This window comes from Furipterus horrens, unplaced genomic scaffold (assembly GCF_987537825.1).
Source record: "Furipterus horrens unplaced genomic scaffold, mFurHor1.1.pri manual_scaffold_8, whole genome shotgun sequence".
NCBI lineage: Eukaryota > Metazoa > Chordata > Mammalia > Chiroptera > Furipteridae > Furipterus > Furipterus horrens.
This window is the reverse complement of record NW_028327178.1, coordinates 97123527-97146639: the sequence shown is the minus strand read 5'-3', so window position 1 is coordinate 97146639 and position 23113 is coordinate 97123527. Positions and strand designations below refer to the sequence as shown.

The 23113-nt window shown below is 55.4% G+C and overlaps 1 protein-coding gene across 2 annotated transcripts in view; it reads right to left on the bottom strand.

The window, feature by feature from the left end:
- Positions 1-4191: 4191 nt before the first annotated feature.
- PLCG1 (phospholipase C gamma 1) overlaps positions 4192-23113 on the bottom strand; it is a 35942-nt gene continuing 17020 nt past the window's right edge. Inside the window, exons 3-33 of one of the 2 annotated variants that reach the window (XM_090286408.1) lie at positions 19679-19831; positions 19491-19584; positions 19305-19352; positions 17238-17322; positions 17062-17145; positions 16803-16837; positions 16530-16602; positions 16323-16424; positions 16007-16125; positions 15837-15922; positions 15640-15760; positions 14720-14888; positions 14461-14583; positions 14281-14382; positions 14008-14195; positions 13541-13741; positions 13343-13462; positions 13082-13262; positions 12246-12323; positions 11355-11458; positions 11096-11192; positions 10796-10865; positions 10162-10319; positions 8851-8947; positions 8470-8694; positions 8245-8393; positions 7412-7526; positions 7147-7308; positions 6968-7056; positions 6694-6881; positions 4192-6493 (exon numbers count right to left, since the gene is read on the bottom strand). In XM_090286408.1, coding sequence (XP_090142534.1) covers positions 6451-6493; positions 6694-6881; positions 6968-7056; positions 7147-7308; positions 7412-7526; positions 8245-8393; positions 8470-8694; positions 8851-8947; positions 10162-10319; positions 10796-10865; positions 11096-11192; positions 11355-11458; positions 12246-12323; positions 13082-13262; positions 13343-13462; positions 13541-13741; positions 14008-14195; positions 14281-14382; positions 14461-14583; positions 14720-14888; positions 15640-15760; positions 15837-15922; positions 16007-16125; positions 16323-16424; positions 16530-16602; positions 16803-16837; positions 17062-17145; positions 17238-17322; positions 19305-19352; positions 19491-19584; positions 19679-19831 — 3659 coding nt within the window. In that variant the 3' untranslated portion in view covers positions 4192-6450. The remainder of the gene's footprint in view (positions 6494-6693; positions 6882-6967; positions 7057-7146; positions 7309-7411; positions 7527-8244; positions 8394-8469; positions 8695-8850; positions 8948-10161; positions 10320-10795; positions 10866-11095; positions 11193-11354; positions 11459-12245; positions 12324-13081; positions 13263-13342; positions 13463-13540; positions 13742-14007; positions 14196-14280; positions 14383-14460; positions 14584-14719; positions 14889-15639; positions 15761-15836; positions 15923-16006; positions 16126-16322; positions 16425-16529; positions 16603-16802; positions 16838-17061; positions 17146-17237; positions 17323-19304; positions 19353-19490; positions 19585-19678; positions 19832-23113) is intronic. The other variant, XM_090286407.1, reaches the window with a different exon arrangement.

Here is a 23113-nt window from a genome sequence, read left to right as displayed (position 1 = left end):
TTTGCCTGATAGAGGCCAACTGAATCAAGCCAGGAGTCATCGGGTATCTGGTAAGAGGACACGAGCGAATCTTTTTTTTTCCTGTGAGAAAAATACTAATAAGCAGAGCAAGTCAGTTGCTGCGAGGTGGGAGGCTGGCAAATATGCCCAAGGAATGAGATGGCTGGATGGGATAACCTGAAGCAACTTATAGTTGCTTTTCCATGAGGGAACTGGAATGGTGAGAGGTGATGTGCTCAAGCTGAAAGACAAGTGAGGATCTAGCCCCAGGCCCTGCCTTCAGGTGATGTTCAGGATGTGCCTGGTCTGGATGGGAGGCCCTGGCTGTCTGCTGTGACCACAGGTTCCTATCAGCGGCCATGTTGTCAACTGAGGTCGGAAACCGCTCCTGCCTTCTCCCCACAGGGCAGCCTTTCCAGCCAGGGGCTCTGATCCAAGTCCTGTACTCAGGCTGTCCACACTGACCGTGGAGACAGTGCTGTGTGTGTGTGTGTGTGCCCCCAAGTGAGGCAAGGCCTGCCGGCCAGCCAGGAACAGAGGACCCTGAGCCAGTCTGCTCCTTGCCTGCCCTTGACCCTGGAGCCACTGACTTCCTCTCCCTGCCCTGCTCTCCAGGTCTGCTGGGAGCTTTTGAAAGATACATGCTAGGGCCCCAGGCACCACTGCTTTTCAGAAGCTTCCCAAGTAATGGTGACCCAGTGGGTGGAAGGCAGCCAGCCCAAGCTGTCACACTACAGGGACATGGCCTTTGGGCATAGTGTAAGGAAAGTAACTACCCACCATGGGCTTAGTACACAAGACATTCCATCCCAAGTGAGGGTCTCCCCCTGCCCTCCCTCACCCCCTTGCTGGGCCGCATGGATCAGTCAAGGATCATCAGGTCTGTGGAAGAATCTGATGTGTGAGTTTGCTTGACAGGAGGCTGTCATGTTTTCTACTAGGAAGCAGGATCGAGACATCTGCAGTGGAAGGCAGAGGCATTCTCATAAGGAGAGCCCCAGAGACAGGCGTCGTCAGGTCTAAGGAGCTGCTCCTCCCATGTCGTGTGCTCCAGAAAGACACTTGTTCAGGAAATGGAGGTATGTCATGATAGAACTTAAAAGTGGTCACCATCAGCAAGGAAGTGACATGGTGACAAAAACGGTCCTTAACGGCAGCACAGACTCTCCCTTCACTGATTAGAGAAGCTTTCTCCTGGCCATAAGAATCTGGAGCCAGAAAACACAGGTCAGGAGAGCCGAGGTTAATTCCCACCCACCACCACCTTTTTTACATTCAATATTATTTTGTATTATTTCAGGTGTATAGCATAGCATAGTGGTTAGACAGGCATATACTTTACTAAGTGCCCCCTTGATATTTCAAGTACCCACCTGGCTCTATAGTTATTGCAAAATTGACTATATTGCCCATACTGTACTTTACATCCCTGTGACTGTTGTGACTACCAATTTGTCTTCTTCCTCCCTTTATCTCTTTTCACCTAGCGCTCCCACCCAGCAACCATTTTCTCTGTATTTGAGTCTGTCTTGTTGGTTTATTTTGTTCTTTTGATTCCACAGGTAAGTGAAATCATATGGTATGTCTTCCTCTGACTTATTTCACTGAGCATAATTCCCTCTAGGTCAGTGGTCCCCAACCTTTTAGGCACCAGGGACCAGTTTCATGGAAGGTGGGGTGACACAGAATGCTGGGCTCAGGTGAGCTTCACACACGGCCTGGTTCTTAACAGGCCATGGGGGTTGGAGACCCCTGTTTTAGGTCATTCGTGTGGTTGTAAAATGGTAAGACTTCATTCTTTTTTATGGTTGAGTCATATTCCATTGTATATACACCAGTCTTCCCCACTTGTCGACTGATGGGCACTTCGGTTGCTTCTGTATCTTGCCTATTGTAAATAACACTACAATGAGCATACAGGTGCATGTTTCCCTTATAATTAGTGTTTTGAGTTTCTTCGGATATATACCCAGAAGTGGAATCACTGCATCATAAGGCAGTTCCATTGTTAATTTTAGGGGATAACTCCCTACTGTTTTCCACAGCGGCTGCACTAGTCTGCAGTCCCACGAAGTGCACGTGTCCCCTTTTCTCCACATCCTCACTAGCACTTGGCTTGTTGATGTATTGATAGCCTAGATTCTGACAAGGTGTGATATTTCATTGTGGTTTTAATTTGCATTTCCGATTAGCGACATTGAACATCTTTTCATATGTTTATTGGCCATCTGTATGTCTTCTTTGGAGAAGTGTCTATTCAGGTTCTCTGCCTATTTTTTAATTGGATTTTTTGTTGTTTGTTGAGTTGTATGTATCTTATAAATCTTGGATGTTAACCTCTTTTATCAGAGGTGTCATTGGGAATATCTTCTCCCATTGAATAGGCTGTCTTTTCATTTTGTTTCTTTTGCTGTGCAAACACTTTTTAGTTGGATATAGTTCAATCCGTTTAATTTCTCCTGTTTCTCTAGCCCAAGATGTCAGGAAAAATATTGCTAATAGAAATGTCAGAGATTTTGCCGCTTGTCTTCTAGTTTTATGGTTTTGAGTCTTACATTTAAGGCTTTAATCCATTTTGAGTTTATTCTTGTGTATAGTGTAAGGTAGTCAGTTTGATTTCTTTGCACTCCTCTCTCCAATTTTCCCAACATCATTTACTGAATAGACCAGTGGTTTTTTAACCTTCTTCAGCTCATGGCACACATAAACAGATTAAAATTCTGCAGCACACCAAAAAAAAATTTTTTTTTTTGCCTATCTGACAAAAAAAACCAAAACAAAAAAAAAACAAGGCATAATTTTTATTGATATATAATTTTTTAAAAAAGCAACTTCCTACCCTTTTTGCTTGAAAGTGACTTTTAAAAAATCAGGTGCCTATACTAGTATATAAGAATTTCTGGTACCAAGAATTAACTAATCAGACACAGCCTTATTATATGTGACCAATAAGATGCAACTCTATTATATGACCTATCTATTTATGGTTCAAGACAGGGTTCACACCAGATGGCTACTGCTGTGTTGGCTGATGTCATTTTTTAATCTGACAGTCTAAGGGGAAAGCAGTCAGTGCCCCAGGCTCAATGGTAAGGTACTGTGCTTTAGAATTCTGTGGCGCACCAGCTGAAAACCACTAGAACAGACAGTCTTTACCCCAGTGTGTGTTCTTGCCTCCTGTGTCAATTACTAATTGATCATTAAGGCATGGGTTTATTTCTGGGCTATCCACCACCCTCTTGTCCAAGGGAAATGACCACCCTCCTCCCTCTGAGAAGCACCAGAAACCTTTTAGGAGCAAAGCCTAGGACAGCAAGAACCTGAGTAGTGGCAGTTTGATACTGGCTTGTGGTACCCACTTCAGTGAACAACAGAGAAGGTTTTAAATGGTAATCCCAGTTCTCCAAGTGGGCACTGCTCAGAGTGGCCTGCAATGAACCAGGCCTGGCCCCATATTGTGAACTTGGGAAATGTATGTTTTTGGTCTGACTTGTCACCTAGCAAAGGGATGCTCCGAACTTACAACTCTAAACTGCCTGGGCTTGTCTTAAAATAATCTTGGTCCAGAACCATCAACCATGCCTTGGTATGTGCATTATCGGACCAGAGTTATGCTTATTACCATCCTAAGAACTAACTAATTACACTTACCTGGACCTCTTCCAGGACAGATCTTCTCAGGCTCCCTGGGATGGCTTCATATGCCTGTCCACTCACCCAGCCACCAGGCAGGCATTCTTTGTCCGTACGGCATCACTTTTGATCCACACCAGCACAGACCGTATTGAAAACAGCCACAGAAAGGGACGGTCAGGCTCTTTCAACCATATTCTGAGTAGATTTTGGTTGCAAGCAACAGAGGCAACGGAGTGGCACACCTGTGTTTGAATGGTACATGTCTTTTGAAAGTTCCTGTGGAACTGCCCACTGCCATAGCCAGCTGGGCGCAAAAGACTGGTCTTGCTTTCAGGCAGGGTGCACTCTATCCAGCCACACCCTCGGTGGACAAGCTGGAAGAGAGGATAGCCTCATACTTCCTCGTAGCCCAGAGGAGACAAGATCTGCTTGACCAGGGGAGTTACCAGAAACTTCCTGCCTACTTCCACTGCAGAAAAATCACTAGACAATTGTCTCTAGTCAACAAGTTTTCAGACAACAGGCTTTCCTGAGCCCACAGAAAAAACACACAAGTTAAAGGGAAAAGGAGACAAGGATGATTTATTTGGCAGTCAGATCTTAAGAGGGCAGCAGAACTAGCAAGTAGCTAACCTGGAGCCCGAACACAGGCATTGGGTTTGTGTGTGCTGTTTGCTGGCTATGCTGAGGCACCTGTGCACCCACTGGCCCAGGCCCCAACCTGTCCTTTGAGGTAGGGCTGCCATCCCAGCCTCCCAGCTCCTTCCTGGGACTTTTCACCAGCTAGAGAGAAGCTGCCATCAGCGCAGCGGCTTCATTCAGCACCTGCCTGTTCTGTCTCCCCCTGCCAAGGCAGGGAACTCCTTAACCCCTCTTCCATTCCTAAGGGAAAGCACAGTGAGTCTTTTTTTGCCTTAAAAAAAACCACCTCACCAGAATAAGCTTTGCTACTTCATCTCTTCCCAACCCATTCCTGACGGTGCCTTAATACCCGAAATCCAACTCCCCAACAGGGCAGGCCACCCACCTCTCAGAGGCTGCCCCTCAAGGTGAGGAGCAGGGGGGGCAAGATAGTTACACCACTGAGAAAAAAATACTGCTTTTTTAAAAAGTCCTTTTTAGAAGGAAAGCTTTCCAATAAAATTAAAAATTTTTAATATTTAAATTATAAACCAAATGTTGGCAACCATATAGACATGTTTGCTATGGACAAATTAAAATTGTGAGGTCATACTTTCAAATACAACTTCAGAATTAGTTTAAATAAATCAATACATTCCCTCAGAAATTGTATGATTTCCTTCAGTTTACAATTCATGATATGGAAAGTTTAATATAGCGTTAAATAATTTACTCCCCTACCCTAAAAGCTATAGAAAACTGAATCACTACTAGGACTGAATACTAACAAGGCTTTAATGGCTCAGTGGTTTTTCTTAAGAGTATATATAAATCTTGAAAAGGTAACACTGTTAGCTGAGCTGGAAAATCCATAAAAAGAACAGTTCTGCCACAGCGCACACATGAGTTCTTTCATTCTGCTCCCCAATCCCTTCACCAAGCAGCTTTCGGGTTAGAAATGGAAGACATAGAAAATCATACATCCTATGTGAAATAATGAAGATAGTGAGAAATAGTGTGTGCAAAAAATAAAATTCTATGCTCCAACATCATGTATGTCTAGTAATAGGGTTTTCAATTGAGTTAACACTTGAGATAATCTCATAGAGTCCTCTTGCAGACTCAGATCCCAGGTCTTCCACTGCAGCAGGGGAAGTGGTCTTCGGTCCGAAACAGGGTGGGGTTTTATAGCCGGTCTGCTGGGGCCTCAGGAGAGAGCCTTGTTGAAGGAGGGCATGTGAGTTGTGTGCAGGAGTTTCCTGAATGCGCTGGGCCAAGTCCTGAGCTCGGCCTCTGTCTTGGTAACTTGCTCCTCCATTCTGGCCACACTGGTGCTGATCATACCAACAAAGGCCTCGAGTATGTCCACAAACTCGTCTACCCTGGAAAGCAGGTCCTCTCTGCTTGTGTCCAGGGCCCCAGCAATGCGCAGTGGCAGATGGCGTAGCCCACAGTGGCATGGCACGCCCAGTTCTGGGCCCTGTCCTTCCACAGCTGAGGCACTGCTGTGGCTCTGGGGCACGATGCCCCTGTCCCTGCTTCAGGCGGCCCCTCTCAGGCCGACTCTCCATCGCCTGCGATGCCCAATACTGCTACTTTTATCATGATCCCCTGTGTCTTGCAGGCTGGGTCGTGTTCCCCACCATGGACGGTGTACCCTTGTGCTGTGTCCTCCTCCTCGGACAGGCACTGTGCTCCTAGGCCCTGGCTCCAGGACCAAACTGCAGGGCATCTACCCTCCTACCCTGCCCGGCTGTGGTTTTAAAGCTGCAGGACAATGTAAACTTTGTTTCCCTGGCCCAGCAAGGCTGTTCCTCCTCCATTCTCAGGAATGTCAGTGGCTTCTCAGAGCCTCCTGTGCTGCTGGCTGAGGCAGCCTCTCTCTCCAAGGGGCTGCAGCCACGGTCCTGGCCCACAAGATGGAAGGATCCACCTCCAGAAGTCAGGGCCAGATGTGTGTGCTTAATGCGAGACACTACAGTTTTTGCCTTCACCCGAGCTGGGGTGTGGAGGCCCCAAACAGTAATACATCTCATTAATGGCTTGGTTTCTGTCCAGCATTCACTGCTGGAATCTAGGCTCCAGGCTGCGAGACCAGGAAGGCTGCCACGCAGGCCGCTTCCAGCAAACCCAGTTCACGGCATTCCAAGAGGCACGCAGCCACCTGCTGCTCTCCACGGGGCTGGGACTCAGCTAGAGGCGGTTGTCTCCATTGACCCGAGTCCTCCGTGGGGCCCTAGACAGAGGGATGAGCATCCTTACTGGCAGTGGGGTCTTGCAGGCCAGGGGCATAGCCTCAAGCCAGACAATTACTGTGTAGCTCCTGTACCCAGGAGGAAGAGGGGTACCAGAGCATGACGAGCCACTCTGTTCCATCCCTCTGGCAACCCACTCTGCCAAGCTGCACACTGGCCGCCCACCTCCCCACCCCCTTACCTTCGTTCCCGGCTGTCAAAATGGTCTGCAAGATGCTCCTGGGAGATGCGGAAGTCTTCAAATGGCTGCTGGTAGCGCGCTTCAAAGGAGCCTTCGCGGGCCCGGCCATGAAACAGCTGGCTTGAGGCATCGGAGCCCCGCTCCCGCAGGGATGTACCACTGAAGGGACTGAGGTCACCATTCTCCTGCTTCAGTGAAGGAAAAGCACAAGGTCAGCGACTCCGCTGCAACTCACGAGGCTGCAGCCCGGCCGGCATCCCAGCCCACCAGTTACCTTAGCAGGGAAAATGTCAATCTTGACCAATAGGGAAGCCAACTCCAGGTCTTCACTATAGTTGTTCTTCAAAGGCACCGCTCTGTATCCTGGGAGGAAAGCTTGGCCCTCAGCCTGGGAGGGAGCCGAGCAAGGGTGCCCCCCACCCTCCAGCCCCAGATCACGGGCAGGGTCCTCACCTGTCTTCAGGCCTTTCACCGGAAAAGTGGCCTGAGCCAGGAAGTTCTGGTCACTAAACATGTCTTCCTCATACACCACAAAGCGCAGGAAAGCGAATTCAGGGTTACTGATCTGGAAGTGGAAGGACTTGGCCGGCCACATGGGGTTCAGGCCATTGTCCACTGCAAAAGAAAGGGCAAAAGGCCTTAGGCCACCACCAGGAGAGGACGGGATCACTGGTACAGAGGGGAGGATGAGAACAGTGAGTGGGGAAGGAAGGCTCACCCACAAACTCTGTCTTCTGCTTGGTGCTGTCATACTCAGCTCCAGCCACCTCGATCTCCACAAATGGACACACAATGCCTCGGCCATTCTTTGGGAGATGCCGGGCACCTAGCACCTGTAAGGCAGGCAAAGATGGGCCCAGGATTGTCCTTCCTGCTCCCTCCAAGTCCCCACTATGTGGTGGATGCAGTGCGCCCTCTGCTGGGCTCCAAGGACACTGCCCATTAAGTCCCTAAGAGTAAGCAGCCGACCACAAAAATTCACTTGAAGGCGTCTTAGCTTTAACCAAAATTTTCATGTGAATTTCTGCCATCTACTTCACATTAAATCCAAGTCTGTTTTAACACAGAAATCTCTCAAATCACTTCCCCTAGGAAAAAAGGGATCTTTTCTCTCCGAAGCAGATGCTCACCCCACACTGTCCTCACTCCTTCAAGACTGGTCAGCCCCCATGCACCCTGAACCCCACATCCCCAGGGGGAATCGGGTGCTCGAGGACCGCTACAAAGGCATGAGAGCTCTGGGGCCGGGGGCTTGCTCTTGCTCTACCCTGTTCTCCTAAGTACTGTGCTATCTAGCTTGTTCCTGTGATGGGCCCCTGGCTCAGCACTAGCTTCCTGCCTGTCTTCTGCCTCCTCCTCCCAGGCAGCGGCGACCCTCGGCTTGGCCTCATGGGCAGCCCGACTGCTTAGTTCCAAGAACCAGCCACATTCAGCCCAGGTGCCCCTGGCCAGAGCCACCCAGGAGTCCAGCCCACTGTGGAGACTCACAGCTGTCTTCCTCAAGCTCAAGGACAGTCCAACGGAGCAACCCCTTCCTGTCCTGAAGCCTACCTCGATGCAGATGGCACATGGCTCCAGCCCCCGGAGGCTGCTCTTGTCAAAGGGGTCGAAGGCCTCGTCCCGCATGGTGCTGGGCTGCAGCACGTAGCCACAGTGCCCGCCGGCCAGGAAAAGGGCCTGGTTCATCTGCATAGGCTTGTCTGCAAGAGCCAGGTTACTGGCCTCTGGCCCTGCTGCCCAGGGTGCCCCTCCCCACCCCTCAGGGCACCTCCTCACCTGGGGTCTGGAAGTTGAGGGCCACCAGCTGACTGCCACAGATCCACATGGGCAAGGGGTCGTAATTGGAGGAGTCCAGCCGCTGGCCCTTGGGGTAGATGCGGGAGAGCTGCAGTCGGTTGTACTGGAGAAACTTCTTGCCTTTGGCCTTGTTCACATATTTCTCAGCCTTGGTTTCCGGAAAGGACGACATATCCCGGTAGCAGGCACGTTCTGTGCCGATCTCTGGGCCAAACAGGGAGAACGTTTACAGAGCCCTCCCCCACAAGCAATGCTGGGGGGCTGGCTCCCAACCCTCCTACATAAAGGGACTAAACTCCCTTGCATCCCCCATGGAGGACACCCCAACACACGCACACCCCGCTGGGCCATGGCCCTTACTCTCTTCATCAAAGGGGACAGGCCGGCAGTAGACGACAAGCTCGGAGAGCTCCAGGGCGATCTTCTTCCTCCGCTCCATCATCTTCCCCTCCGTGAGCTGTGACACACACAGGCCTTGTAGCCCAGGCTGAAGCCCCACCCAGGAGAAAGCAGCCCCTGCCAGCCTTGGGCAGTGCACTCAGTAGGTGCTCTGGATCCCTCCCCGCAACGTTTCAGGCCCCACTGAACCGTAAACAAGAGCCCTCTACCCTCAGCCTCGCCCCAGAACCGTCCTTCTAAGCCAAGGACACACTTTCCCTCAGAGGCTCTAAAGAGACCCTCACCACAGCCCGTGACACAGTGACCGCTCAGGGTCCTGGGGTTGGCTGTCCTACCTAGTGATGCTGTCACCATTTGGTACCGAGCCTCTTTCAGGCACAAAGACCACCTCCTGGTTTCCCTGTGACTTCACTGGGGACTCAGACCATCAGCTACTCTGGCCAAAAAGCTTCACTACCTCAGCTCCTCCCACTCCAATGCAACCACCTACTTCCACAGCCACATCTCAGCAACAGAAACCCACTCACCAAAGTCTCCACCATCCTGTCCTCTTACCCCTGGAGGTGCACTCCCACCAGGGTCGACTCTTCTGCTTTCAGCCTAGGCCTGGGATCCTTCCCTTCACCCCCCTGGTCTGCCAGTACCTTCTCCTTCCAGACCACACCTCTGGCAGTCCTCAGCACCTACCCCCTCTCTGTTTGGCTCCAGGTGCCCATTGTCCAAAGCAGCCACAGGTCTGTTTTTTAGCCCCTTTACCCCACCCCAAATGATGGGGTCAAATGGCCACCAAATAGTAATTCCCTTACCCTTGCAAATACTTCCTCCTCTCTGTCCCCAAGGCTCAGTGGAAGGGCCTCCCTCCTCCAGAAGGCTGGTCCTTCCAACCAGGCTCCTGCTCCATCTCCTCCCACCAGCTCCTTCAGCTGTTGGCATTAATGCCTTCTCAATCCAGCCCTGCATGCCCTCTGCTCTCTCCCAGAGCCTGGCCACCCCCAAAACCCACTGCCATCAAACACGCACTTTCAGGTTCTTACCGTGTCTGTGTGTGCTGCCTGGCCCTGCCCCAGGCTCTTCTTCCTGCTCTACAGTCATCCCTCCTGGGCACACACACCCGCTTCCAGCCTAGAACTTCTCTTACCTCTGCCCTGGGTAGCCAACTGCCCACTAAACAGACCCACTTGGATGTTCCACATGTTTCTCGACACATCCTAAACATGCCATGTTGCTGGCCACATGTCTGTTTCTGCCAGATCCCTGCCTAGAAGCTCTCACCCTGGCATCTGCGGTCTGGGCTACTTCGCGGATCTTTTTCACCCAGTCCTGCAGCTCCTCCTGTGAGTCAGCAGCAACATCCAGGGACCACTGTGCCACCGACGCCATACTGATGGAGAAGACGAAGAGCCGGTTGTTCTTGCCCTCGGGACGGATGGCTGAGGGAGTGAGAAGACAAGAGCTGGGACCAGACATTTCTATGTCCCCGGCACTGCCCTGCCAGGCCCACTTACAGCGGAGGATGCTGCGGCTTAGCGACAAGGCGCTGCCAGGACCAGGAGGCCAGGGCTTGAGCCCTGTCTGTCTGATGCAGGCCTCTACCCTGAACCCTGGACCCCTTCCCACCCCCATCTCCAAGCTTGTCACACTCTGTGACCCAACCCATTAGGACTGTGGATGTCAGCCAGTGTCAGCATCAGCCACAGTGCTGGCCCAGGGTGAGCATGCAGGGTCAAAGCTGGGGGTGCAGGAGGGAACCTGGGGTAGTGTCAAGGGGGTGTCCAAGTATGGGGACAGATCAGAGTGAAGGCAGCCTTTGGGGCCAGCCATTGGCCTCCCCCACTGGAGCACAGAGAGCCTCAGAGGAGAGCTGACTCTAAAGAACAGTGGGTAAGAGAAGGGAATGGGGACTCACCAATCTGACAAGATGGCACATCTAAGACCCCACGCAGCAAGTCCCCCAAGGGGCTGTTCTCGTCCAAGTGCTGTGGGAAGCAAAGCCCATTGGCTCGTCAGCACGTCTCCTGTACACGTGTGAGGGGATGTGTGTTGCATATGATAAATACATCTTACAAATGTTTGCATGACTACACAAGCGTGGCACGTGTATGATGGAGACCATGGACACCACGGGGTGTGATGACCGCACGTGTGGGTGGCTGTGCACACTGGACTCTGTGACGGGGCACTGTTCTAATAGCGGCTCCTGTCTCACCTCCCTCTCAGGCTCCAGGGCTGCTGGGCTGATCATCTCCTCCACGTAGTTTGATGGGAACCAGAGCTGCTTCTTCCCACCATAGTCTCCCCGCCACCTGTAAAAGCCATGGGGTGTTGAACCCCAGCAACCATCCCAAACTCCCACAAAGAAGGTATCTGTTTTCAGGGGCCCCCACATCTAAGTTAGACCAAGGTAGACACTGTGGGTACACACACAAGACAGATGGGCACTTCCAGGGCTCAGGGACCCAGCTCACCAGCCTCCGTCCTGCTTCTCCACGTTCTGGATGATGGCGCTCTTGGTGAAAGTCAGCTCATCGTCCCTCTGGGCCTTGTAGTCGAAGAGGGCTTTGACTGCACACTGCAGAGGGGAAGCACCGCTGAGGGGCCTTGCATGCACACGCACCTGGGCTTCCCAGCTGGGGCTCAGGCAGCAGCAGGTGCCACTGCCGGCAGCTGCCTTGTTATGGTCCTCGCCACTGCCCTCGGGACTCAGGACAGAGGTCACTGGGGACAGAGCCAAGCCTCTACCAGGGAAGCCTCTCAGGGTCTAGGCTTCCGCCTGGGCCACAGGGAGCATGTGAACGTGCCCAAGGGGTCAAGGCTGGTGGGCTGGGAGGGAGTGTCTGCAGTGCCCAAGTGCCTGCTGGCAACCTGGCCGCCTGTGGGCATGGCTAGTACCCCACCATTCCCCATGGAAAAAATGAGGAACCTTCTCCCAGGCTACCTAGCAGCTGAAGAAAAGCGGGAGAGAAACAGGGAACAGTTCTTATCCCCTAGAGAAAAGGGCAAAAAGAGGAAGATCTGACAGATCTCCACGGGGTGAGGGAGTATGTAGCAAAAACAAAGTTTTCTGGCGTGTGGGCCCCAGTCCTGCCCCGCTGCTGCCCAAGGAGGAAACCAGGCTTACCCCAGGGGGCAGTCTGCAGGGGCCTGCTGACCCTTAGGGACGGGAGCTGGGGAGGGGCCGGCCCTGAGAGAGCTGCGGCCGCTCACCAACCACACACCTCTCACAGCCTCTAGGCCTCGGAAAACCACAACCACCACTTCTCCACAAAGACCACAGATGGGCCCTGAGCAGAGAAATGCGAGCCCCAAGCAGCTGGGGACTGTCCCAGCTTCTTGTGCCCAGAGGCCCAAGGTTGTACCTTAAAAGTTGGCATAGGATTTGCCTCCACATAAAAGCCAGGGTTGCGACCCTCATACAAGGCCCCATAGTCAGGCTCCTAGAAAGGGGACAGAATGGGGAATACGTTAACGCCCAGAGATGAAAGGGGTGCTGGCTGCCATGTGCCCCCTTCACCGGTGCCTGGTCCACCATGGTCCCCCCATGTCAGTGGGGATGTCCCCTAGCCCTACCCCTTTCCTCTTTCATGGTCTTAGCCTGGAGGCCCGCCCAGTCCCACAGGTCTCTGGAGCGCAGCGCCCGCAGGCACATCTTCAGAGCTCCGCTCGGCAGCACACTCCCACGCTGAGCCTGTCCCCAGCCCCGGTGGATGGCAGCTCTCTCTCTGGCCACCCGTGCCCGCTGATGACACGTTTCAAGTGGACCTCCTGTCCTAGACTCACTCCTTGGATGGAATCAAGGACACGATCCTGGTCCAGAACCCTCACCAGCCACCACACCATGAGGCCCTGCCTTTTCACTAGTCTCACACCGGTGCTCTGCCCTCCCCTCCCCCGCTTCTGCAGCCTCCTCTCTCCTACCCCAGGGCCAGTCTAGTCCACACCCAGCTGGAGAAGTCTCAGCCTCGGGCCCCGCATCCCTGTGTGGGCTCCAGGACCTCCACACCTCGGCACACAGGGGCACCTCTACGCTGGAGTGCCTGTCGCCCACCTCTTCAGCTGCCTTACTGGAGCCCAGTCCTGCCCCACACGTCTGGATCTTCCCCTGACTGGTAGACTCCGGGCCTGCCCAGCAGTAAGCCTAGGAGTTTCAGGGTCACTCTCCCCATAGCCTGCCGCCTCCTCAACCGGTCCTCACTGCTGTGCCTATCTTCTCCAGTGCCTCCTCATTGATGGGGTAGCGCAGCTTCATCTTGCGGTACAGCGGATGCTTCTCGTAGTAGCTGATAAGGTCGACGAGGCTGTCAAACTCCGAGTTGCCCAGCATCACCGTCTGGCCCTCCTGCTGCACGCGGCAATGCTTGATCTTGCCCTCAGCCCTTGACAGGGACCGAACAGTCACACAGCAGCCCAGTTGTGACCCCACTCCACTTCCAGCACCCCAGGCCACACCCCTCACCGGAAGGAGATGGCGTAGGAGTTGGGCTCATTCCGTTTCCGCACTAGGAAGGCCCCATCACGGGGGACGCGCATCAGCATGTGCTCGGCCTGCGCTCTGGTCAGGCTTGCGTGGTACCACCTGAGGAGAGGCCTGAGTCAGGATCCTGCGATCACCACCCAGGGTCCTACCCCAGCCCCGCCCCCAACCTGCCCTCACTCTTTGCTTTCGTGGGCATTCGTCTGTGGGACAGGCTCTGAGAGGCGCATCTCGAATTCATTGCAACGTAGGGGCACCTGCTGGTAATGCGTGATGAGGTCATAGAGTGAGTCAAAGACAAGGTTGTCTGTCAGGAAGAACTTGGGGGTCCCAGCATCCTGCCGGGAGTGGATCCGGCAATGTTGAACTTTCCCGTTCCGCCTGAGGGAAGAGGGGAGGCAGTAAACAGCGGGCCTGAGCCCCAAACCCTACATTGTACCCCAAGCGAGGTGCCAAATCTTGAGGGGGAGGCGCCTCTTAAGGTGCTCAGGCCCAGGACACCCTGCAAGAGGGCTGTCATACTAATGAGATAAGCATGTGTAAGTGCGTGTGTTTCCCCTGAAAGCCCAGAGCAAAGACAAACTGTGGACCACAGCTACCTCTGAGCGCTGCTATGCCCACGTGCACAAGCCCAGGCAGTGGGTTACCAGAAAGAGAGGGTGTAGTCGCCCACAAAGGTCTCGCTCTCGCGCACGAGGAAGGAGCCGTCAGGAGCCCCGGTCTCGATGCAGTACTCGGTCAGCAGGCGCTCAGCGATGTGCCGCCCGTCCCGTCCTGCCCCGAGCTTCCCATGAAACCACTTCTCGTTGGAGTGCAGCTCTGTACTGCCACTGGCCTGGGCGGGGCAGGGGAGAATGACAGCCAAGACACTCAGTGACTCTGAGCCCAGCCCGGCCCCCAGCCCCGGGCTGGCCCCTCACCTCCTTGGGCTCTTCCTCATCCTCGTTGCCCTGGTCATTGCTGGTCTCCTCAGAGTAGTAGATCTTACTGCTGGTCAGAACGAAGTAGTGCGGATACCACTCCTGGAAGAGACCGACGTGGGACCCATGACAGGGCCCTCCCACTACCTGTCCCCCAGCCCGGCCCGGCCCGGCCCTCACATGGTTCACGGGGTCCTCCAGGTAGAGGATGCCGTTCTTGATGGAGTTGCTGATGTCGTTCTCAGAGTACATCACGGACGTAGGCACCTCCTCATAGGCGCTGCCCTCAGCCAGCTTCTTGTGCTGTGGGCGAGAGGCCAGGACATAGTGCCAGCCCCAGTCCTAGAGCCCCACCCCCCACCAGGCCTAGCCCAGCAGCTGGGGCCATGGCCACGGAGCTGCGCTTGGAAGGGGGGTCCGCACCAGCCTGTCACCCTACCTTGATAAGGATCTTCCTTTTGAGCTGGTTGGGTGAAGGGAGCCCGTCAGCGGCGATGTCCACGGGCTTGGTGAGGAGTGTGTCCCCGAGGACCCTCTTGAAGTACTGGGCCATGTTCCTCTGCTGCGCAATGCTGCAGTGGTCTTCAATGGACAGGATGACCGGGTACCTGCAGGGCAGGGGACCAGTGTGGTGACACAGACCCTACGGTTCTGCAGGGTCAAGAATAGTCCAAACGGCCTTTCACAGAGTGAGGTGCTAGTGTTAGGAGCCAAGGGCCTGGGGTTCCGTCAACAGGGAACTAATTCCAGAGAGGATGTAGGCCCTGGTCACTGCAAGGGGGACTTGGGTGCTGCAGGGGCACCTATGGGACGGCTGCAGATGTGAGCCCCCCGAATTGGTGACATTATGGGGGCTGCCCCAGCATTGCAAGAGAGATGCCCCGCACCAAACAAGTCAACCTCCAAATTCAGCTACTGGGGGGCCCTAGTGATCCCTTCAGTGAAGCAGGACAGACTGGAGACCTGGTCACTGCTGGTCTCTTTTCGGGGCACATCCCACATGACCACAGGTTAGGGAAGTCTAGGGGTTGTAAAATGGGGCATAGGGGACAGAGACAATTCTCTGGGCTGTGCAGGGAGGCGCTGGCAGGATAATGGCTTAAAGAGGTCAGGGTTAAAGAAGTATTATTTAAGGATGGGAAGAACTGGACTGTGTTCCACAGGCTGAAGAGAAGGACCCACAAAGAGGGGAGACAAGGATGCAGGAAATGGGGAGTAACAATGGCTCACTCGAGCAGGAGAGGAAAGATGAAGATGAAACCCAAGTGGAATGGGGACAGGGCATCTGAGGGAACCCTCTGCCTTCTGTCACAGGAGGGAGCTGGAGTCAAGCTGCGCTGGGTTCCCCACCCCACTCACTCTGAGGCCACGAAGGCATGCTCCTTGATGGTGTGCAGGACATCTGAGAACTTGATCTTGGTGGTGAGGGTGTGTCCATGGTAAATGACTGGCATCCCGTCTGGGCCATCCCAACAGTCCACTGGAGAGCCACACGAGGATGGTCAAGCAGGCAGGCCTCCCCCGCCCACCCCTCCTCAAGCCCGGCCCCAACGCACACTCAATGCAGCGACAGCCCATCCGCAGGCAGCGAGCGTAGGCTTCCAGGGAGGACTCGCTGGAGAACTGGTCCCCGGTTAGGTACCTGGATGGCGAAGGAAAGGCAGGGTGGTCAGGCGGGCCTCTCCCTCTCCAGGTTGGGCTGGGTGGGACCGAGGGGGCCACTCACGTGTTGTGCGAGGAGGAGATCCAATAGTGGGAGAGAGGATTGTTCATGGTGTCTGGGCACACTGCATCCAGCTTCGAGTTCCACACGCTGTTTTCTTTGGAGAACAGGAAGGTGACGAACTGTCCAGAACACATGTGGGAGGGAAGAGAGCCTGAGCGCCTGCTAGCCCACCAGCATGGGGGCTGTGGGAAGGAGTGAGGTAGGCAAGGTGGACAGTGGGGCGAACGGGGCGGCAAATGGGCTCCTAGAAAGCCAGCGGGGTCCTGGTCAGCCCCACCCACCCTCTCCGGCAGAAGAAGTGAAAGGCGGGCCTCACCTCATCCAGGGAGAAGTATGGCTCCTCGATCTCTCGCAAGGGGTCTTGGAGGAAGTCGAGCATGAACTCCTGCACCTGGAACCGGTCGACGGCCCACAGCTCCTGATGGGTGGGTGGGTGGGGGGGGTGCATGTATGAGGCTTCAGTCAGTGATGGGCCCAGCCCCCCTCAGCCAGGCACCCTGGCCCAGTCCCAGACCAACCATACCCCCTGGTACTCGAGGAGGAACTGCTGGAACTCAGGAAGGGACATTCGGCAGAGCTCCGGCCGCTCCCCGGCCCTGCAGGAGAGAAGGGAAATGTCTGGTGGCCAGCTGGCTAGTGTGGTCCACAGAAACAGGAGCCCCTTGGAAGGCAGAGCCCAGCTCCCAGCCAGCAGAGCTGCCTGGAGCAGTCCAGCACGGCTCACCCCTCCCACTGCCTCCCACCTGTATAAGGCATCACCCAGGGGAGAACCCTGCCTCCCCACTTCAAACCAAACCTCAGGGCACTGGCTTCCAAGAAGGGGAGGTCCATCTGCAGGAGACAGAACCTGGTCAGAGTGAGGCTCCCGGGAGGCACGTGGGAAAGGGGCTCTCAGGAAGAAAGGCTGGGGTAACAGGTGGGGGTAGGCCTCAAGAGGAGGTGAGCTGGAGAAATGGCACCCCAGAAGTCCCCAAGCAGGGCAGCAGGACTGAGGCAAGCAGGGCTGGGGCAGGAGAGCGGGGCAGGGGCCGTGGGAGGGCAGGTGGCTCATGCACCGTCTTCTGGGCGCTGTACATGAGGCTGCGGTACAGCTGAGCAAACTGCCCGTAGGTGATGTCGCTGCTGCGCTGCTCCAGGTCCTGCACAGCACACACACAGGATGTCTGGTCAGGCCTACCGGCCAGGGGCTCCCACCCCCCACCCACCCAGAAATAGGCAGGGAGGCCCTTACCGTCAGCCGCTCTCGAAGGAAGCGCATGTTGGGGACCCGGTAGTTGACCTGGGACAGCATATTCTTCAGATCCTTGGCTGATATACTAAGGAACCACAAACATCTCCAGTGGCGTCACCCAACCTCTCATGACCTCAAACGTGTGGACTGAGCCCACCTTGGGCTGGACAGCTAAACGGCTCTACTCTGGGACCTGGAGTCCTGAGGGTGAGGCTGGCTCAGAGTCCTGGGGTGTCCAGTTTCCTCATCTGAGCTAAGAAAAGCCCAGGATTTGGGCACGGCAGGAGTGACCAGGCTCAGTAAAGCCCCCTCCCCCAGCACTGCTCCAGCCTGCACCTCTGGCCCCTTAGCCCTCTAGGTGGCATCTGGCCGCTGCTGGTGCAGCTCATGCAGGGCCCACCCACAACCTCCCTGGGAAGGAAGCTCAGCAAGGACTCCCCCATCGTCCCTGGGATGCTGGGAATCAGAGCCTCAGCATGGGTACTGGGGGAGGAGGCAGAAAGTCACTCTCAGCCAGAAGCGTCCCCTGCCCTCCAGGGGTACCCTGCCAGGATATGAGGCTAGGGGATACTGCTGGGCCTGGTAACAGGATGTGGGCAAAAGAGGCTTTCTCTCCTGGAAAGGGGTGTCAAGGAGGGGAGCATCGGAGCCCCTCCTCCCCCTGCTCAAGAGCCTGGCAATCAGCACCCAAACTCCCTGAGGGGATTCAGCCCTATGCTGAGTGGTCCTGGCTGCCACCAGCCAGTGCTGCTCAGCTGTGCTGACTCTCTGCACAGGCATGGGCCGTCTCTGGCCCTCAGTCACAGAAAGGTAGGCCACCAGGGTCCTCACTTGGTAGGCAAGGACTTGCTGCATCACTAAGCTTTCCCTCCGTGGGCTCTGCCATCAGTACTACAAGCAGGCTGTTCCCTCTGCCACTAAAACACCTGTCTTGCCCCTGTGCACCTCTCCAGCTACTGCCTGTCCCTTCTCTGCTCCCCTTCACAGCCTGAAGGGGCCACCTTCTCTGCTCCCGTCCATTCCCTGCACCCCCTCCACTACCTGTCTCAAGATTTCCATGACCTCTGTGCTATTAAGTCCAAGGGGCACCTCACAGTCTTCACCACACTTGGCAAGGCCTGGCACAGCTGACTGCTCCCTTCTCCCTGGACTTCCAGAACAGCACAGCCCCGGGTTTTCCTCCTACCTCATGAGCTGCCACGTTTGTTGAGTTCCTTCTTCCCTCTCCAATCCCCACCACCCGCGCAGCCCAGGATCAGCAATGGGCCCGCTTCCCTTTCCTGGTTACGCTCTCCCGCAGGTGATTCCAGCCTCGAGACCTTCCATACATTTAAATGCTCCCAACTTCTCCCCCCAAACTCGATCTGTCCACCTGCCCACTAACATCTCTCTCTGGACATCTAAGGGCATCATGAAACGTAACATACCCCAAACAAGCTGCTAAGTCCCCCACATTTGCCCCTCTCGCGGCCTTCCCCGTGACGGTCCTCCTTGCCTCCTCTTCCCCTCACGTCTCCAAATGCACCTCCTACCACCAACCCCTCTCCTCTTCCAGCTGGACTGCAGCTGCTCTGGACTCTCCCCTGGCAGCAAGCAATCCCATGTAACTGAAGGCAGGTTGGCCATGCCTCTCTTCCAAACCTTCCATGGTTTTCCATCTCTTTCACGACAACAGCCAAGGTCCTTACCATGACCTGGTCTTTGTCCCCCATCTCTCCTTGGGCCCTCTGGCTGTAACACCACGGCCTCAAATACATGAGCTTCAGGGTGCCTCCTATGCACACGACAAGCCCCCACCCCCCACCCCCCGACCTCCTTCCAGGACACCCAGGGCCAGTTCGGCACTTCCTGTCTCTGCCTACCGTGCAGGGCACACAGCTTACTGTCCCTGGCCTCTCTTGCCAGCTTACACCATGGCCACCAGAGGGCTTTCCGCAGGAAGCTACTTGTGCCAGACCACGTGCCCACCCCGCAACCCGCTTGAGGCAGGTTCCCTGGGCCTGTGGTTCTCCAGGCAGCTGCCCTGAGGCATGGCCACTGCTGTGGACTCCCCAGCTCAGAACCTACCGATCCTCACGATTCCGGTCCACCGAGTAGAACTGCTTCCGCAGCCACCTGGAGGGAGAAACCTGCAGTGAGGACCCCTTCTCCAGTCAGGGCCAGGCCCAGGGAGGGGATGAGCAGGTGGTGCCCCTGCCTCCTATAGGTCCCAATGCCCTCAACCCTAACCGCAGGGTCAGGGGTGGTTCTTACCTCTCAATCTGCAGGGGTGTGGCTGCCTGCAATGTGTCCTCTGTCAGCCAAGTCAGGCCCTTGATCCACATGTTCACTTCATCTTCAGATGTAGCTGTGAGGGAGAGGTGAACAGCTGAGTTGAGCCAGGGACCTGGGGGCATTCCCCTTAGCCTCTCCTCTGCCTTCTCCCGCCCCTTGACTCCTACCTTGCAGGCTCAGGGTCTTCAGGCGGAATTCCATCCCATACAGGATGACAAAGCAGTGTGACTGGTCTGGCCTGAAAGCAGGGTCCTCTTGGTAGCGATCGAAGTCCCGTGAGGTCTTCCCTGGGCGGATCTCCTTGATTTCTCTAATGTCAACTAGGAAGGTAGAGAGGAGGCCAAGGTCAGGCTGGGGTCTCTGAGACTCAGCACCAAAACACTGGCAACCTGATTTCCTCACTTATTACCACACTCACCCTCAGGAAGGGACCACAAAGAGAGAGCCCTTCAATGGGCAGAGTGCTGAGACCACTAGCAGTCCCACTGATGACAAAAGAGAGCCACGCTGCACCTACGCATAGACCTCTGCTGAAGGCTGAAGGTCTGAGCAAGCTGTCTTGGGGAGCAGGGAGCTCCACCCTGTCTACCTTCCTTCCATGAGAATCCAGGCAGGTTACGCTGACCTGAAAACAAGCTGGGCTCTGGCAAAAGAAATAGGGACCCAAGCCTGTTCTGTGAGGACCATCTCCTGACACAGAGTACTCAAACCAAATCGTATGGTCCCAAGGGTAGCGTGGGGCTGGGCAGACCCAAAAGGACTGAGTCTCGAGATCCATGGGAAGAAACAGATCAGGTCCAAAGAACTGGTGAACCTCTGAAATGGCCCACCCCCAAAGTTATCCATAAGCAAGTCTCAGCAAGAGGCCTAGTCCTCTGAGGCAGCGGCTGTCAGGGGACGTTTCCTGTCCTGCCTATCAAGGCCTGTGCTCGCCCAGCTCTGACTCAGCACAGAGGGGAGCACACCTGCCTGAATAGGAGACACCTGCCTGGGCTGCTAGCTCCAGAGATGACACACAGAGACTCGTATGACTTTTGTCTCGGTTTTACCATCTGTGAAGCAAAGGGCTAGACTGAACTTCTCTAGAAGACAGGGTGGTAGAAACACATACAGGAGCTCTGGACGAGAACCCCAGCTCCAATCCCATTAGCTGTGTGACTGCGGCAGACTGAGAACTACTCTAACCCTACGACTTTGTCGTCTGGGAACCCAGGTGACCAATAGCAGCATCGTGAGACCAAAAGTCCTAAGAGCCAAAGCGCCCAGCCCTGCAGGCAGCGTGGCAGGAGCTCAGTCAGTGCCCACTCCTTCACCAATTTGGCTTGGGCACAGGGTTCTGATCCCAGGCGCAGGGGAGGCTGCCCCAGCCACACGCCCACCCTCTCCCCTGGTACTGGCTAGGGCCCTGGAGAGAAAGCAGACTTTTCGGGTCCAATAGAGAGACTTAGGGAGGATCAGGTCAAACGGAAGAGGCCTGGCTTGGCCACCAGAGACACCTCTCCAAGCAGCCACTCAGCTCTACAGCCCCTCTCCAAATGCTCTCAGCCCAGACTGGCCCGGACGCTGTGGGGCCAGGAGCGGTGCCAGCATGCTGCCCCGCCAGCCTCCGCCCAGGAGCCCACCAGCTCAAACTGCTCACCACCCTGGCTGGAACGTCCTGAAGGGCCTTTAGCCACAGCTGGGGCCCATCCATCCCACCTTGAACAGTGATAAGGCTTCTGGTCCCAACCGCAGCTTCCCCTCAGGCCTGGTTCCACCAGGCCTGCTCCAATGTCCTTAGCAAGGCCCACAAGCGTGGGTCTCCAGCTTAGTCCCCGACTTCCCTGCCAGCTGTCCTGCTCTCCGGTCCCGGCCAATGAGCCATCCTTCCCGAGTCTTCTCAATCTTTTACAGAACATTGTTCTGTTCCCTCCCTAGGTTGCTCACTAGGGAGAACAGACTTCTTTTCTGGCCTTCAAGGCCCTTCCTGATGGGGCTCAATGATTTACCCCCAGCTTCTGTCTCCCATCTTCTCTGCTCCATCCAAACTAAGCTGCACCAATGGCAAGAACAGCCAGTACCTTCCTGTCCTGCTTCATCTTGGTTCCCAGTCAGGGACCATCTACATCCCAGACTCCAATTCTACCAAGACTCAACTGGGAAGCACCTTCCTGCAGTGGTCATACCCTTGACCCCTAGAGGCACTGTGAGCCCACGTGCCCCCATCTGCCCCTAGGCTGGGCAGTGCTTGTTCAATGACCTAGTGAACAAATGAAAAAGGCAGACTCGAAGGTGAGGTGGGGGAAGGGGCAACCAAATGGGAGTGAGTTTTAAAAATGAATTCTACTCAGGTAGAAACAAGAAGGGGGAAAACTGAGTCACAAAAACCCAGCCCAGAAAGAGTTTCCAGGGATGGAAGGAGCAGCTGAACAGGGGAAATGCCCAGATGAGAAACTGCAGAACAACCACAAAATCTGCCCTTTGAAACAGAAACCAGAATGCTTTTCCGGTGCAAAGCTGCCGTCATGCCCTCCCACGTCTCCGACACAGGCACACAGCCTCACATACACAAACGCATGTAGGTCAGGCCCGCACGGTGCACAGCCTGGGCCCTTCCTCTCAGCTCCTCCCCCGGTCATTAGCGGTGGTCCGAGGCGTGGCAGCTGGAGGGTCAGCAGGAAGCCTGCTGCCAGGCCACATGCAGCCGACCCACACGTGTGCACGCGCACTGACAGGTGGCAGCCCTGGGTGGACCTCTGCCATGCCCTGTGCTCCTGGGCACATCTCCATTGAGAACTTGTGCAGGAGGCAGTACAAGTTCCCACCCAAGACAGGCAGGCACAGAGCAGCTGCAGGCTGGGCATCCAAGTCTCCCAGGCTCCTGCTGGCCATACCTGGTCCCTTGCACTTCCCCATAAGGAGGTGTCAACCTGGCCCTGATGCCCTCCACGTCCAACAAGCCAACGGCAGGCTGAAAGGACACGACACCCAGGTGAGGCACTCTTCTAGGTTCTCAAAAGCCACATCCTGTGTGAGCCCCCTCCCTGCCCCATCCTTCTGCCTCTCGGAACAAAAGGAGCTTTCCTGAGAGAATCCAGGCCTATCCCCCAGGGACTATCAACATGGGGAGGAGACTACCTGGGACAGGCATGGCCTTGGCCCTAGTTTGGGGGCCAGGGGGCTAGGCCACCCCAGCACAGTCTAGGTCTGACTCACAGTGGGACAGGAAGGGCAGAAGAGACGCTCCCGGGGATGGAAGGGGAACTGCTTGGAGAAGCAGGAGAGCAGCAGCACCTTGTTCCACAAGAGAGACCCACAGCCCAGCACTAAGCTCCGCTCAGGATCACAGGGAGTGATGCTCAGGGGGACACTTGGGAATACAAATGCCAAAGGCACTGAGCGGCCCTGCTAGGCTGCAGACTGGGGAGTGAGTGGCGGGATCTGAGGATGAGGCCTCTGCATTCAGTTCAGTGCGAGCAGACGTGCTGCAGGCCAGAGGCCGCTTCCGGAGCCTGCAGCAGCCACAGCACTCCATCCCCCGCACACTCCCCAGCAGTCTGAGGCATGTGCACCCCACCACCTCGCATAGGCTGGGATACCAGCGCGGGAGACTAGCAGATCTA